We start from the raw sequence: 17,678 nt of genomic DNA, 5'->3' as shown, positions 1-17,678 counted from the left end.
TTAACAGCAGCCTCTATCCACTAGTGATCCAAAGCTGGACACTACATCTTCTTTATAGTTTATCCCCCACCACTTTTACCTGTCTCCTCTGAGAAGCCCAAGGCCTGGCTAACAGCAAAGAAAAACAGTGATTTAGATACTGGAGATGGGTTACATAACTGATAAATCAAGAGTCTGAGCATTGAGTAGGATCAAAAACCTAATCCAAAGAAAACAAAAAACAAATGACAATGCTTGATCATTGTTGTTCAAGATAACATAAACCGGCAATTTGTACTCAGATCACAAGTCTGCATTTTAGCAATAAATTCAAATGGTCTGATTTAGAAATGAGTGTGTTATGCTGAATGGATGCTTCCAGTGTAACAACAGTGGTGGATTCCTCATTCTCTGGCAAGACATTATTTTTATTGGCTTTTGGGCAACATCTATTAATAGATGCTATAGTTCTCCCTGAAGATTCATGAGTCTGTGATTCTCCTATTAATAATACTTTTGAGCATATTTTGAACTAAAATAGGATTTCTTTTTTTCCAAATAGGAGTTCAAATTCAGTGCTGGGCACCCACAGGTGTTTTATTTAGAAGTGCATTCATGGATCATTCCTTCATTGCCACTGTGTTCATTTTGATTAAAAGATGAAGTCGGTAACAGGCAACTGGGACAGAGCACTGGCTGGTGCATCTCAGGGCTTCCCGGGTAGCACAGTGGCAAAGAATCTGCCAAGGCAGGAAGACACAAGAGACAGGGGTTCTATCCCTGATTTGGGAAGATCCCCTACAGTAAGAAATGGCAACCCGCTCTACTATTCTTGCCTGGGAAATCCATGGACAGGAGAGGCTGATGGGCTACAGTCCTTGCGGTTGCAAAGAGTCAGGCACGACTGAGGGACTGCGCGTTTGTGTGCGCGCATGCGCACACACACACACACACACACACACACACACACACACATACTGGTGAGACTGGGAAGCAGGCAACAACTAGAGAAACAGGTGGCAGGGATCGCTGGAGCAGATGTCAAGGAGCCTGAAGCTTGTCCTAGCTCTGCCCCTAATTTCCTGTGTGACCACTTGTCACTCTAGGCCTCTGAGTCTCCATATGTAGAAGGAGAAGTGGTGTGTCAGAGGTATCCAACCTGTTTCTGGTCCAAAGATCTCTTTTTAAGAGTAGAATGTTTCATGGACCTCAACCTGATGGTTATACTTTGAATCCGATAGTGCTTTAAATTATCCTATTTTATTACTTGCTGCTGCTGCTGCTAAGTCGCTTCAGTCGCGTCCGACTATGTGTGATCCCATAGATGGAAGCCCACCAGGCTCCCCCGTCCCTGGGATTCTCCAGGCAAGAACACTGGAGTGGGTTGCCATTTTCTTCTCCAATGCATGAAAGTGAAAAGTGAAAGTGAAGTCGCTCAGTCATGTCCGACCCTCAGTGACACCTTGGACTGCAGCCTTCCAGGCTCCTCCATCCATGGGATTCTCCAGGCAAGAGTACTGGAGTGGGGTGCCGTTGCCTTCTCCAAGGGAAGCCCTGCTGCTGCTACTGCTAAGTCACTTCAGTCGTGTCCGACTCTGTGCGACCCCATAGACGGCAGCCCACCAGGCTCCCCCGTCCCTGGGATTCTCCAGGCAAGAACAGTGGAGTGGGTTAGAAAGCCCTTATTATCTTATTTAGATATCACTAAATTGTTGTGACAATACCACCTAATTAAAAATTCCAGTTGCTATTAAAGCTAAACCAACCAGATTTCACCATATTTAGAGCCTGCTATAAGAGATTCATTTAGACTTGTTTATACCATGTTTTGGGCTTCCCTGGTAGCTTAGCTGGTAAAGAATATTCCTGCAATGCAGGAGACTCCAGTTGAGTTCCCGGGTTGGGAAGATTCCCTGGAGAAGGGATAGGCTACTCACTCCAGTATTCTTGGACTTCCCTTGTGGCTCAGCTGGTAAAGAATCTGCCTATAATGCAGGAGACCTGGGTTCTGTTCCTGGGTCAGGAAGATCTTGTAAAGAAGGGAGGAGCTGCCCACTCCAGTATTCTGGCCTGGAGAATTCCATGGACTATATAGTCCATGGGATCACAAAGAGTCAGATATGACTGAGCAGCTTTCACTTCATACAATGTTTTTGTGGTATGAGATAGTGAGGAAGGTCATTTACACATTGAGTATGAGAGATATTTGTCCTTTAAAAGAAATAATAATACATAGTAATAAAATGGCCTAGGATACTCAGAGACCGCCTCATATGCATATGGAGAATGACTAAGGAGCCATATGTGACCATCAGAAGACATCTAGGCAGGGAGGGAAGGAATGTGCTCCATTGCAGGCTGACGTCAGGCAATTTTTTCCTCATTGTATTTCTTTTCATCCCACTTGGCACCTCTGAACTCTGGAAGAACTTGAAAACAGAGTTTGGGAAGTGAAACACATAAAATAATTTGTGATCTCAAAGCCTTTTTTTTTTCTTCTTCCCCCTCTCCCCCCTTTTTTCCTTCCCCAGAAACAGGAAACAATCTGTCTAATCCTCCCTTTTGAGAGTCAGTAGTGAAATCTGCAGTTGTCTTTGTACATCCTTACCTTGGGGACCTTAAATTGTAATGACATCCAAAGTCCTTACTTGCGGCTTCCCAGACAGGATAGAAAAATGCTTCCAGTGTGCGTCATATCATTGTTTAAATGTTTTGATTAATCACTTTAGTTTGATGGGTTTTTTTAAACTATAACAACCTAAAAGGAGGAATACATATGCCATCAGTTTCCTTAGCTAATATGTGTCCCCAGAAAATTCTTTGTTTCCAAAACTTGGTTAAAATAATTCCAAAGCTAAAATTTCCACCTCTTGGTATATATTTTTTTTAATTAACTTTTGTCTTGCATTGAGCCATATCCTTTTACAATCCCGACTCATCACAGAGATCCCCTTAATTAGTGAATTTCAACAATCTCATTGGAAGATCAGGAATTGGACACTTTAGTTTACTTATTTTAAGAACACTTGAAGATAAAGCTTAAAAATTGGTTTGGATTTCCTTGACATCACAGTTCCTAGGCCGTAACAAGATGTCCTCTTGTAAAACAGATTACGATAACTGAATCTTCCAAGTGGTTGTCAGGACAACCTTTTCCTTCTTCTCAGCTAGGATTCAACTGAGTGTTAACCTGGATGTTCAGAAGAAAATTGACCAGCTTTAAGGAAAAAAAAAAAATATGGGCAACTCAAGATCTGCTAGGGCATTAAATTATCATTTGACTTGTATCATTTCAAGGACTGAGAATGTAAACTAAATGTTTTTTTTTTTTTTTTAAACTAAATGTTTTGATTGATTCTGACCAGGTATTTTGGGAATGTGGACATACTCTGTAGAGAAAATGTCCACATTCAAAATACCTGGTCAGAATCAATCAAAACATTTAGTTTACATTCTCAGTCCTTGAAATGACATGGTGTTTAGACATGGAGAAAACGTCTGTCCAAGATACCCCGAGTTCAGCTCCAAACGTTAGCTGTATTTGACTCATGCCCAAGCTATCGGAGCTTTACCCAGGAGGCACATTATCATCCACACCTTTTGTTCTAAATTTACTGTACCAAACTTTACCAAAAGAATTCCAGATTCGAAAATAATAAAAAGCCAAGGAGCGTCAGTTCCATTGTTAGCCCAGAAATGAGTCACTGCTGCAGAATTTCTTCTGTCTACTGATTAGACCGGATACGCGCTGGGCGGTACAGCAGGAAAGGTTTGTTGCTCTTTGTATGTGTGAGTTAATAGTCACAAAAGGTCACAATTTTAACATGTTAAAAACCAAATCTCTCTCCTGGGCATCTGGCAGGGTTTTTTTTTTTTTTCCAACACAACCTCCCAGGAGCAAAGGGGAAAAAAAAATATAGTTTTTTCCCTTCTAACCTGAGATTACTCTCTGCTGACATGGCTACGTGCTTTTGTGCACGGAGACCAAGATGACATGGATTTTTGTGTTTGGCGGGGCTGATGTGACTTGAGTTATCTGACATTTCTGGAAGAGCAGTTGGTCTGAGTTCTTTCTGGCCTGGCCAAGCACACTGTTCATATTCTGTGGCCACAAAGAAATCAGAGCCTTGCACCCAACACCATTTTTGCAATAGAAGTGACTTTCTTCCAAAGCATGAAATGGGGCATAATTAGAGTGAAAAGATAGTTTGTCTAAACCAACATACTTCTGAGGGTGAAAAGGAGGCTTTATTAATAATTAGACCAGGACAGCAGGAGTAAACTGGGTCTGTCCCAAGCAAACCAGGTGCATGATCACCCTAAGGGTTTGTGTTAACCAAGCATTTACCAAAAGAATATGAAATAGAATATGTGACATTTATTTAATACTCGCTGAGTGACAGCCACTGTGTCCACTAAAAAATACAGTCACAACCTAAAAGTAGATAGTTATTTTATTTGGTGGGAATGTTTAGGACTCCCAGCCCCACAGAGACAGAATCTCAGTAGCTCTGAGAAAACTGTTCCAAGAAGGTAGAAGGGGGAGTCAGGCTATATACAAGTTTACAACAAAGGGAGCAGGTAGTCCGAACATCAAAGATCAGATATCAAGTTAAGGAATTTAGCAATTTATATATAAGAAGATGCAAGCCTCTGCTGCTAAGTTACTTCAGTCATGTCTGACTCTTTGTGACCCTGGGGACCGTAACCCACTAGGCTCCTCTGTCCATGGGATTCTCCAGGCAAGAATTCTGAAGTGGGTTGCCATGCCCTCCAGTGGATCTTCCTGGCCCAGGGATTGAACCCACATCTCTTATATCTACCTGCAAGCCTCTGGGCTCACTGAATTCATTCCTTTATTATGCACCTCAGCTATCTGGGGCCAAATCCTGTTTCCTTGTTCATCTTAAGGAGTGGTAGATAGCTGCTTCTTGCATTCCCCCCAGCTCCTCAGTGGGGCAGGGAGTGAGGTGGGGGGATTGGCTAGGTCACAGTTTTAGGAGCCCTCATTCACATTTGGCTTCCTTGGTGGCTCAAAAGGTAAAGAATCTGGTTCAATCCCTGGTTTGGGAAGATCCCTTGGAGAAGGGAATGCAACCTACTCCAGTATTCTGGCCTGGAAAATTCCATGGACAGAGGAGCCTGGTGGACTACAGTCCATGAGGTCGACTAACACTTTCACTTTCATTCACATTTGGAGGCCAGAAATTGCTGTTGGCTATGATATTTCTTGTTTATTTATATGGCAGGAGATGTTTTCATTTCACAACTGTGCTAAGCATTCTATGGATTATCTCATTTAAACCTTGCAAATTTTGAAGCCTATTAGGTAAACACTCTTTGCCATGCCAGGGGTTTTTAAACTTTTGGGGGGGAAACAAAACGTTAGGAAGACAAAATCTTCCACAAAACACTGATAAGGAAAACCAATAACAATAATTTTAAGAAGAAAGAGTAAAGAGAAATGCCTTGGTCAAAACTGGGATTAGGAACCAGTCCAGGGACACCCTCCTTCCCCACACAGACACTGTGGTAGAACCTGGGCTCCTGGGAATTCTGTGAATAGCCTTTGGCTAGACGTTGACAGGCTCTGACTCATTTAATCCTCACGATCTTAATGAGGTTTGTCATTAACTTCATTTTACAGGTCAGGGAAATTCAGCTGTGTTAGAATAAGTGATTTGTTCAAAAGCGTGTAGCTGGTAGGTTCAAAAGCAAGGATTCAAACTTGAATCTGTCTGACTCCAGGCTTCCTTCTTTCTACTAGGTCATCTACCTCCACTGTAGGTGACTTCACTAGAAGGTGACTTCTAGGCTGGTTCATATTTAAAAACATATTTGAATTTTTCCATCTAGGCTTACCCACTCCAGTATTCTTGCAGAAAAAATCCCATGGATGGACCTGGTGGGCTACAGTCCAAAGGATCACAAAAAATTGGACATGACTGAGCAACTAAGCACATCTAGGCTTGCCCAGGCTGAGCAGTATGGCAGAGCAGTCTTCTGCCCGATGTGCTCTTAGTTCTGTAAGGTCCTCAGAGGACTCATTCCATAGCCTACCATCCAGCCCTGTTTGACCAGATAGCACCAAAGAATAGCTAACACTATGATATCTTCAAGTGCTTAGCTGTAGAGTAACAAATATTTTTAAATGGACTGTTCATTTATATCTCACAACAGTACTATAAAGCAGGTATGGTTAGATGATTATCTCATCATTTTGCAGTTGAGAAAACAGTGCAGCAAAGATTATGTAATAAGGGTAAAGCAGCTAATAAGTGGTGGAGACAATTTGTCTTGACAACAGTGTATGATGTCTTTTTACCTCTTAACGCTCTTTGGCCCCTACTGGTAATGAACCTGATGCTCTGGCATCTCAAGTTTTTTCAAACTCACAATGACTCTCATGGTTAACTGGGTTGCCTTGCCCTGCTTTTATATGCACTTACTCATTTTTGATAATCTAATTCCCATTTGGCAATAGGTATTGTACCTTAATGTGTTATACCCCCAGGAAAAGATTTGTATATAAACAGGATACTCCAAGGAGAGATAGTGTTTTAAATACAGTATGTTGGGTAATGGTGGTGATTTTGGCATGCTGCCTGACTGATGACAGCCTTTCTCCACTGAAGCATCATCTTGATCACCATGGAACTTTAAAAATCTTAACCTTGGTTGAGTTTTTAACTATGATCTGTTGGAGATCAAGGATTATTTAGTGCCTTGATAATTGAGTTTGCTTATGCCTTTTATGTGGTGTTGGAGAAGATGCTTGAGAGTCCTTTGGACTGCAAGGAGATTCAACCAGTCCATCCTAAAGGAACTCGGTCATGGATATTCATTGGAAGGACTGATGCTGAAGCTGAAACTCAATACTTTGGCCACCTGATGCAAAGAACCGACTCACTGGAAAAGACCTTGATACTGGGAAAGATTGCAGGTGGAAGGAGAAGGGGATGACAGAGGATGGGGTGGTTGGTTGGCATCACCGACAGGATAGACATGAGTTTGAGTAGGCTCCAGGAGTTGATGATGGACAGGGAAGCCTGGCGTGCTGCCATCCATGGGGTCACAGAGTCAGACATGACTGAGCAACTGAACTGACTGATGCCTTTTAACGTAATAAAAAGAAAATGTTGGATGATGCCTTTTAAAGTAATAAAAAGAGAATTCCTGCTTCTTACCTTTAAGAACCAGCTTTCTCAGAAACTTTACATCAGTAATATAGATCCAGACCTCAGCAAGTCCTTGGAGCCCTGTCTGACCCAAAAGGTACCTGCAATCTGAGTCAGAGTTCTCCTGGAGGCTGAATTAGTACAGGGCTGTCTTAAGGGTTCATGATTAATCTTGCTATGTTCATTTATTCCATAAATATATTTTGTTTTAGGCACTATGGTCAGCCTATAAAAGACTGTATTTGTCCCATATCAGGATAAATAAAACCTGCAGGTTAAATTATTAGAATTTAAGTTCTTACAAAGATCAGCAGTGTTCTACATACCAATATACGTAATTGGAAATAATATTTTAAAAGATGATTGTAATGAGTTCCTGATTTTGAGTCAACTTCCAGTTAATGCATTCTGTGATGCCTGTTCCCTTCTTTTAGCCTAGAGCTTATATGTTTTCATACTACATGAGACAGCCTGGCCTTAGTAACCTACTTGACAAGTATTTACTTCAGACTAGTAAATGTTTTCCACTTTTGCAAATATGCATAAACTGTAACATCATGCCTGCTCTCAAAGGACCTAAAACCTAGTTAGAAATAATTTTGAAATGGAATTAGTATATCACATGATATAAAATTACTTGTAGTCAAGACCCTGTCTTAGCCCTGTCTTTTTCTACCCCTTTATAAATGACAGATAAAAAGACACAAGGCATGCTTGTTAACTATCTGGGAGACACCAGATAGTTAGGGGATGAGAAATAAAGGCTAATATACTGAATGATAGAAATGGTGATGTCAGTAAATAAGAACTTTGTGCTGAAACCAACAAGTTGAATAGGAATAAACAAAGTTCTGCACTAAGTTTGAAAAAAATAAGTACAGAATGAAAGAGAGCTGTGATTTCCACATTCAAAAATCATCCTGTGGGCTTTTTCTTTAACCCAAACCTTAACTCAATATCCTAAAATACTTGCCGAGCACCAGGCACTCGGTAGGCACTGCAGGATCTTTCTACCCAGTGCACCTGCAGAAGCAGACTCTTTGGCTTATAACATGCAGCTAGAGAAGGAAATATTCCCACTGACTTGATCTCATCTAGAGTAGACACAACACTCTAAGAAGGTCATACTTGATAAAACAGCCTATGGAAAGGGGAGGCTAGACTGGGGAGTGACAGGGAAACCAGGCTGCATAGAAATATTGAGTGACCACAGGATGTTTAGTCTAGAGAAGAAAAGATTACAGGACTTTGATGGTTGTTTTCCAACACTTAGAGAGCTATTGTGTGACTCTTAAGAGGAACCTTAAGGCTTTTAGGGTTATTTCAGTTTGACCAGTGGGGCGGGTGAAAGTTAAAGAGGAGCAGATTCATTCTGATGTCTTCAAAAGTTTTCCTGCCAACTTTGGCAAAGGCTAACTACTCCCTGGCAGAAACTAGCTGACCATCTACCATGTAGACCTCTCCCTCCTGGAAAGGCGACATTTTGTTGGCAGTTGGAATGCATGCCCTCTGAGGATCCCTCAGATGCAGAATCTTTCCCTTTTATTTTTCAAAACAAGTGAGAAGTAACCTCACTTTTCATACACCTCCCTTAAGCCTTGATATCCACAAGAGTTTTGTTAGTTTGCAGGTAATGAATTTGCTTCCACATCTTGTCCACCTTCACTGGCAGAAACAACATTTGACTTAGTTAACAGAATGTGATAGTAAGTATACTCCAAGCATTAAAATTACACTGCTGACTTTTCTGGGGTAAGATGGTGATTAAACCTAGTCTTCACCTTCATTCATTCAACAGTCGGACATGTAGATACCAATGTTCACCGGAACATATAAGAAGGGGAAAATCTTGTCTCAAAGTGAGGTAAATGGTGAGAGGAAATTCACAGACCAGAGTCCAGGAGACTGAGCACTTGTAAGGCTCTATAGACTGTCTGCAGCTTAAGGAGGGAGCCTAATGAGCTGTGCAGATGCCAAAGGAAGGGAGGTACCTCTCAACTCCCTAGAGCGGCCTCAATATTTCCTGTGGCTGGCTCTCCCAAGCCTCACAGTCAAAACCAGCATCTTCCGGACACCTGCTGTTTTGGGGTGTGCCCAGATGTCATCGTCCAGCTGAGAAAAGTCATCACCTCAGCTGGCCACTCCTGTTGTCGACTTAGGATCAAGGAACACTTTGACCAGAGAGCTGCCTTTAGTACAACAAAATGTGCAGTTCTATAGAAAAGCAATGATGATATATTTCTGCCAATGAGTTGCAGTTGCCAAAAAAATCATGTATTTACCTCTCTATTACCAAGTACATCATTTGGGCATCCCATTGATAAAGCGAGAGAGTTCCAGAAAAATCTATTTCTGCTTTATTGACTATGCCAAAGCCTTTAACTGTGTGGATTGTAATAAACTGTGGAAAATTCTGAAGGAGATGGGAATACCAGACCACCTGACCTGCCTCTTGAGAAACCTGTGTGCAGAACAGGAAGCAACAGTTAGAACTGGACATGGAACAACAGACTGGTTCCAAATAGGAAAAGGAGTACGTCAAGGCTGTATATTGTCACCCTGCTTATTTAACTTATATGCAGAGTACATCATGAGAAACGCTGGGCTGGAGGAAGCACAAGCAGGAACCAAGATTGCCAGGAGAAATATCAATAACCTCAGATATGCAGATGACACCACCCTATGGCAGAAAGTGAAGAAGAACTAAAGAGCCTCTTGATGAAAGTGAAAGAAGAGAGTGAAAAAGTTGGCTTAAAACTCAACATTCAGAAAACTAAGATCATGGCATCCGGTCCCATCGCTTCATGGCAAATAGATGGGGAAACATTGGAAACAGTGGCTGACTTTATTTTTCTGGGTTCCAAAATCACTGCAGATGGTGATTGCAGCCATGAAATAAAAAGACACTTACTTCTTGGAAGAAAAGTTATGACCAACCTAGACAGCATATTGAAAAGCAAAGACATTACTTTGCCAACAAAAGTCCGTCTAGTCAAGGCTATGGTTTTTCCAGTGGTTGTGTATGGATGTGAGAGTTGGACTATAAAGAAAGCTGAGTGCCGAAGAATTGATGCTTTTGAACTATGGTGTTGGAGAAGACTCTTAAGAGTCCCTTGGACTGCAAGGAGATCCAACCAGTCTATCCTAAAGGAGCTCAGTCCTGAATATTCATTGGAAGGACTGATGTTGAAGCTGAAACTCCAATACTTCGGCCACCTGATGCAAAGAGCTGATTCACTGGAAAAGACCCTGATGCTGTGAAAGATTGAGGGCAGGAGGAGAAGGGGATGACAGAGGATAAGATGGTTGGATGGCACCACCAACTCAATGGACATAGCTTTGGGTGGACTCCAGGAGTTGGTGATGGACAGGGAGGCCTGAGGTGCTACAGTTCACGGGGTCACAAAGAGTCAAACATGACTGAGCGACTGAACTGAACTGAACTGATTGACCTGTTTAGTGTTAGTTCTGAAGGATGAAGTGTTTCTAACTTAACACTATTGTTTAAGAGAGTGAAATCTTACTGCTTTTAATACCTTGTAAGCTTATATTTATAGAAGTGGGCAAGTAAACCTAGATATAAGCCCAATTTTAGTTATTACCATTAACTAGAAGTCACATTATAGTGAGGCAATATACCTCATTTTTAAAGTTGAAGTGCTGAAAGTCCTAAACACAATTATTTTGAATGGTAACAACAGCCACTGGGAAGAATTAATAAGTTTAAAATTGGTTGTAGTATTGGTTACAGAGTTATGTAGACTTTATAAGACTTCACATAGTTACTAATAGGGATGCAGTTACTCAGTGAACAGGAAAAATAACATTTATACAACTATAGTAGCTTTGCTAGGTAAAGGAACCATTATAAAAAAAATTCAATATACCTCCTTTATGTATAAATGTATAAGGAGCAGTGTTATTACTTCTCATGAAGTTAGGGACCTTCTAATTAGTGAAGATTAGACCTTCACTAATCTTAAACATATGGTACATGGAATAACTAGTGATGATAGTGAAGAGGGGAAAAGCAAGAACCAATTCTCTTTTTCCAACTCATTTAAGGATCTCCTGCTATTGTGTTTAAATACCCAGCACACCACACCCAAAAGCTGTTTCCCCATTAGTTCAGTTCAGTTCAGTTCAGTTGCTCAGTCGTGTCCAACTCTTTGCAACCCCATGAATTGCAGCACACCAGGCCTCCCTGTCCATCACCAACTCCCAAAATTTACCCAAACTCATGTCCATCGAGTCAGTGATGTCATCCAGCCATCTCAGCCTCTGTCGTCCCCTTCTCCTCCTGCCCCCAATCCCTCCCAGCATCAGAGTCTTTTCCAGTGAGTCAACTCTTTGCACAAGGTGGCCAAAGTACTGGAGTTTCTTTTTTTTTTTTTAATTTTATTTTATTTTTAAACTTTACATAATTGTATTAGTTTTGCCAAATATCAAAATGAATCCGCCACAGGCATACATGTGTTCCCCATCCTGAACCCTCCTCCCTCCTCCCTCCCCACACCATCCCTCTGGGTCGTCCCAGTGCACCAGCCCCAAGCATCCAGTATCACGCATCGAACCTGGACTGGCAACTCGTTTCTTACATGATATTCTACATGTTTCAATGTCACTCTCCCAAATCTTCCCACTCTCTCCCTCTCCCACGCTTTAGCATCGTTCCTTCCAAAGAACACCCAGGACTGATCTCCTTCAGAATGGACTGGTTGGATCTCCTTGCAGTCCAAGGGGCTCTCAAGAGTCTTCTCCAACACCACAGTTCAAAAGCATCAATTCTTTGGTGCTCAGCTTTCATCACAGTCCAACTCTCACATCCATACATGACCACTGGAAAAACCATAGCCTTGACTAGACGGACATAACATACTCAAATAAACCATTGCAAGGTAGTTCTTTTAACTTGTAGAAAGAGCAACATTTTACAGTTCAGTTTTGTTCAGTAAACCTACATCAATCAAATCCAAGTGCATAAATCCGTATAACATATGAAGAATGATAAGGCACCCTAGAAGTAATACTAACACTCCAAATAGAAGTGAATTTATTTAACCCTAGCAATAATCCTGTGAGAATAATCCCGTTATTCTCCTACTTTAATAGCAGATGAAACTGAGACAAAAGCATTTTAAGGAACTTGCCCAAGATCAATTTGCCCTCGCTAAGATTAGGCATTGGAGGGATTTGAACTCAGACAGTCTGGTTCCAAAGTCCAAGTACTTAACCACAAGGCTGTACTGCCTCCCCAGTAATGATGTTGGTTAAATTAATCAAATGCCTACTGTGTAGCAGACACTGTGTTAATCCCTTCATATATATTAGCATATTAAAATCATCTATCAGGTCATCTGGACATAGGAAAGAGGGACAACAAAAGGATTACCATGCCAACTGTTCTGTGTGTCTTTGGCACAGCACTTTCACTTGAGTGTGGTCTCTGTGTTACTTGAGATGCTGGGATGTTAGCAATAAGTTATATTATCTCTTCCTTGCAGGGGTGGAATGGTCCAAACCAGCGAGCAGTATGAATTTGTGCATCACGCTCTGTGCCTGTACGAGAGCAGACTTTCAGCAGAAACTGTCCAGTGATTCTCTGAAGACTTACCAGACCTTTGATCTCTAGGGGTGATTAGCTGATTACCCACTCAAGGCTTCTGGAAGGAGCTTCCCGCAGTGGAAGGGAAGAGAAGCCATGAAGCCAAGTCGGGGCATGGATTGTGGAAGATGGCAACATATTCAAGTCCTCCAGCCTCTTGTGTATATGAATGCACTTGTAAGCATCCCTTAAATTATTTTGAAGGTCCTCTGCTGATGGAGGTATGGTCGATTTCTCACACTGCTAAGGAGGAATTTGTTTTGTCTGTATTGACTATCTGCCACACAGAATATATGTATGAAATATATGTCATCAGATGATACCTTGAAGAGCTGCTGAAGAAATTATTATTGTGTGTTTAGATGCTTTAATGTTTGCAAAATCTGTCTTGTGAATGGACTGTCAGTTGTTAAACTATTCCTGTTTTAAGTGCTAATTCCTTCTCAGTTACCAGAATCTTGCCGCTAAAGTTGCAAGTGATTGATGATGGATTTTTAACAAATAAGTCTGTGTTTTTGAAAAAAAATCAAAAGCAGTAACTATTTTATATGGAAATGTGTCTTGAAATATTACCTATTAAATGTGTATTTATCAGTACCTCCTATCAAACAATTACAGAGCACAATGATTGTCATTGGATATATATGTATTTACTCTCTACTATTGAACATAGAGGTGGTTTCTGCTCCAGAATTCTATCCACTGTATTTCTACATTGTGAGTCATTTTACTTTCAAAGGGAAAAACAAATTTGTAGCAACTATGATGTATTAAGAATTTTAAATACTTGTCTCTCTTTTACTAAGAAAGAATTTTTGAATACAATGTCTACCTAAAATCTCTCTCCCAGTAAAAGGCAGATGCCTTTGAAATTGATGTAACCTGTCCCATTTCCAGTGGTTCTTTAAAAGGATGCTGCCATGGATATCCTTAAATCTCTGAAACGATTTAATCCTCAAGAGACAAAGTTTTAAAAAACAATCTACACTCAGCAAACACTAGATGTTCTGCTCACATATGAATTTTTAATGCAGCTATGTTGATTTTGTTTCCTACTGCCAATAAACTACTCTTAATACTACATGTTGAGTAAGGCATATGCTTTTTTTTCTTATTTGGAAAGAGACCATTATCTTTTAGGGAAAGCCTGCAGTCAACAGTGTAATGGGTGTAATTTTAGTCTGCCTCTCCCCAGTAGAGATGGCGATTTCAAAACGTAGTATTGTCATCACTTGAGTGATAATGATCTAGAACTGCCATCATTATGTGGTTTTCCTCGATAGACTTCCAGCTATCATTATACACACAGTACATGTTTATGTCTTCATATCCCTTGTCACAGACCCTCATAAATTACATGGTTGGTGTTTGTTCGGCAGAATCACATCACCTGAAGAGATGTAATGCTGTAGGAACACTGAATTACCTAAAATTACAATTCTTTTCTTCCTTCTTGAGCTTAGTCGTGTGGCAAAGGGATGGTAGACGAAAACTTACACATTTTATTCTGCTCCTGGGGGCTGGAATTTTTTTCGACATTAAAAAAAAAGAGAAGTAATCATAATCCCTTCTTTCTAAGGAAACAGACAAAAGGACAACTGGTGTAAAACTTCCCCCAAACAATTCAATAGGAGGAAGTGCTCGTCACTGACTTTTCCCCCCACCATGAAGGCACATTTCCTTCCTAGTCTTTGCTTCTCTTATCTGGGAGAATTTTTTTTTCCCCCAAGCAAAGCATGAACAGTCGTTAAGTGGAAAATGGAGGCTGAATTTTACATGGCGATTCTTACCTGCTTCATCTTCGTGAACTCAGGTGAGTGGGTCTGCCTCAAGTTTCCTGAGGCATTTCTTCAAATAGCCAGCAAAGGAGTCTCTGTCCTTAGAAAAGTGTGTGAAACAAAGCGGAAATGGAGCCAGGTCTCCATGGCAGTTTAGCCAGAGACGATGAGGAGGGGGAATAAAAGGAGCCTGTGATGCCCACACTGTTGAGATTTCTCCCTAAAAGAAAATAAATGGCCTCTTCTGGTGTCCTCCAAATGCCTCAGGCAGCTCCTGAAATGGCATCTGAATAGTAGAGACTAAAGCAACCCCAAGGTGGGGAAAACATATTATTACGCAACTGTCTGTGGCATCTTTCTGCTTTTTCTCTGTCAAGTTATAGTTTGGTTTCCTCTGTGTTAAATAAAGAAAACATAAGAAATATAATTAAAGGGAGTTGAGGAACTGTGGTGGGTTTTATTTGGAAGTTGTTATTTGGAACGTCTGAATATTTTAATAGAATGGCTGAGAAAATTAAGTAAAAGCACCTTGAAGATGGTTTTTGAGCCTGAATATTTCACTTTTTAATCTGATGTTTAACAACTGGGTATTCAGTTTTCTCTTATTAGCATTTGAAGGAAGACTGCAGATACTGTCACAAAATAGAAAAATACTTCTTTATAGTATTATAAAAATTTAATTTGTGATAATCAATACTTTAATTACTTACTATTAGCTAGGAGAATGTGCTTAGAAGAATGGAAAATTTTGTTTTATTTTGGGATAAATATACCTAATTTTCAAAAACTGTATTCAAACTCATCCATTTGTATACAAACACTTATTGCAGTGGTAACTTAAGAATTGGAAAATGGAGTGTTTCTTTAGAGTGGAGAATGGAGGTGAGGTGGAAGGAATGAAATGGTTAAAATGGGAATTGGATTTTATATAACTTTAGCATTTACATATTTGGGCTAAAATATCTCACCGTATTCTTTGGATGGTTTAGTTTCTTTTCCAAGCTTCCTTTCATTATTTCAATGGGGGCATATTTTCTTCCCTAAACCATGTGAAAGGAAAAGAAAAGAAGCTAAGTGTGACATTTTTGCATTGTTTGTTTTGGGATTTTTAAATCACATGTGTTGACTCTGGAACTATTCACTTTAAATGATAGCAATTGCAAAAGATAAGTAAACCTTGTATTTTGACCAGGCTGATTTGTGGGTGGGTTGCTTTGCTTTCTGGTGGGTTTTATGGTTTGTTGCATAGCACTTGATGAGCTTCTCATCTTCCAGAGGGGTTTCAGATTGTCCATGTCCAGAAACAACAATGTCTTTTCAAAAATGGGAGAGTGGTCATGGACTTGTGCAATAGGACAAACCAGAACCAGCAGTGGATGTGGACTGAGGATGGAAAGCTCCTTCATGTTAAATCTGCTCTATGCCTGGGCATCTCCAATTCCTCTGGTGGCCCTGGCCGAGCCGCCATCTTTGCCCCCTGCTCCCAGGCTCCTCGATGGACTTGCTATGAGAAGGAAGGGTTCCTTGAGGTGGAAAATGCCTCTCTCTTTCTCAAGAAACAAGGCGTCAGGGTAGTGGTCAAGAAGGGCAGAAAGTACCTCCATAGCTGGATGAAAATAGATGTCAACGAGGAGGGAAAACCAGTCAATGAAAGCCTCTGCTCTAAAAAAGGTGAGTTCTTCCTTTCAGAATTGATTCTGAAAGTTCTGTTAAATATCTTGCTGTTTTGCATTTAAGGGAAGTCCACATGCTCCAACAAAATTCCAGTGGAAGATTCATAAGCTAATGGAAATGGATTGTGTGGTACACACCAACTTGGAAAACTTCATTATCTTCGTTAAAATAAGCCCAACTTTCCTTTTTCTGTCTATCTCTCATGCTTCCTTCCTTTTTTTTCCTTGCTTCTTTTATTAATTCAACAAATATTTCTTGAGCTTCTCTTTTGTGTCAAACATTAAGCACTTTGGCTAAATACTAGTAGATGTGGGAATGTAAATGTCTATACCATACACAGGTAATGACTAAAGGCAATGATAAGGAAATTAATAATTTTGCTGATGTAGACACTTCTGTTCTCGGATTATGAGGAGCTATTAGAACATCAAAATGGTGCTTTATAAGACTGGGAAGATAATAAGTTATGCTTTTGTAAATCTCTTGTACTAATGTTAGAGGTAGATTTTTTTGGAGGTAGTATCTTTGAAATGTTAAGAACCAATGTGCAGCTATAGAATCTTCTAATTTGTTGATCATTGATGAATATAACCTAGATGATGAACATATAAAAACTTGTATACACATGCATAAATTTCTGGTACAACATACAGTTCAGTCCTAGACTAGGAATATTTATTTGTCGATACAGCTTAATTTTCTATTTTACTTAATCATCTTATTGCTTATTTACTCCTTTATTAGAGGTTTGCTTTAGGAAGTCATGGAGGATAAAAGAATTGCTACATACTAGCTATAAATAACTGGAGAATTTTCTAGAAATGAAGCCCTTCCTTAAGATTAAAAGTTGCAAGGTAAAGTGAATTGTCCCAAATAATTAAATAGCAGAGGTATAGATTAGAACCCAGGGTTTTTGTTTGTTTGTTTTACCTTTCTTTTGTATTAGACTATAGCGGATTAGCAAACAGCATCATGATAGTTTCAGCTGAACAATGAAGGGACTCAGCCATAGATACACATGTATCCATTCTCCCCCAAACTCCCCTCTATCCAGACTGCCACATAACACTGAGCAGAGTTCCATGTGCTATACAGTATGACTTTGTTGAGAACCTGTTTCTTGATTCCTTGTCCAATATATGTTCCATTTTATAGTAGTTTCCACATGCTCATCTGTAGGATTCTTGCCCAATTGGCTACATTCAGAATCACCTGGTAGAGAGGAGTAAAATGAATTATTGCCATCATTTCTTCCTTTACTGTTGTTTCCAAGATTTGATTCCAAGAAATCTATATTTGGGCATGATACTGGATGCTTTTTAAAAATTTCCCCAAATAATTTTAATTCATAGCCTCATTTCAGGATCAGCATCCACTGTACATTTAACTCTTTTTATTAGGTCTTTATTTTTGAGACTTATATGAGTTTTTTCACCACACTGATCTTTGAACAATTTTACGTCA

General features: G+C 40.1%; 2 protein-coding genes across 3 annotated transcripts in view; both read left to right on the top strand.

The window, feature by feature from the left end:
• Positions 1-13,843, top strand: part of PTPRR (protein tyrosine phosphatase receptor type R) — a 275,415-nt gene extending 261,572 nt beyond the window's left edge. For both annotated transcript variants that reach the window (XM_070370605.1, XM_005887724.3), the window contains one exon: positions 12,662-13,843. In XM_070370605.1, the coding sequence (XP_070226706.1) occupies positions 12,662-12,755 (94 nt within the window). In that variant the 3' untranslated portion in view covers positions 12,756-13,843. The remainder of the gene's footprint in view (positions 1-12,661) is intronic.
• A 630-nt stretch (positions 13,844-14,473) lies between these two features.
• The window catches only part of PTPRB (protein tyrosine phosphatase receptor type B), a 132,850-nt gene continuing 129,645 nt past the window's right edge, over positions 14,474-17,678 (top strand). Inside the window, exons 1-2 of the mRNA XM_005887723.2 lie at positions 14,474-14,575; positions 15,816-16,211. Coding sequence (XP_005887785.1) covers positions 14,521-14,575; positions 15,816-16,211 — 451 coding nt within the window. The 5' untranslated portion in view covers positions 14,474-14,520. The remainder of the gene's footprint in view (positions 14,576-15,815; positions 16,212-17,678) is intronic.

The sequence above is a fragment of the Bos mutus genome, chromosome 5, assembly GCF_027580195.1.
Source record: "Bos mutus isolate GX-2022 chromosome 5, NWIPB_WYAK_1.1, whole genome shotgun sequence".
NCBI classification, from domain to species: Eukaryota; Metazoa; Chordata; class Mammalia; order Artiodactyla; family Bovidae; genus Bos; species Bos mutus.
The sequence above is the reverse complement of the archived record's forward strand: the minus strand, read 5'-3'. Positions and strand labels throughout refer to the sequence as shown.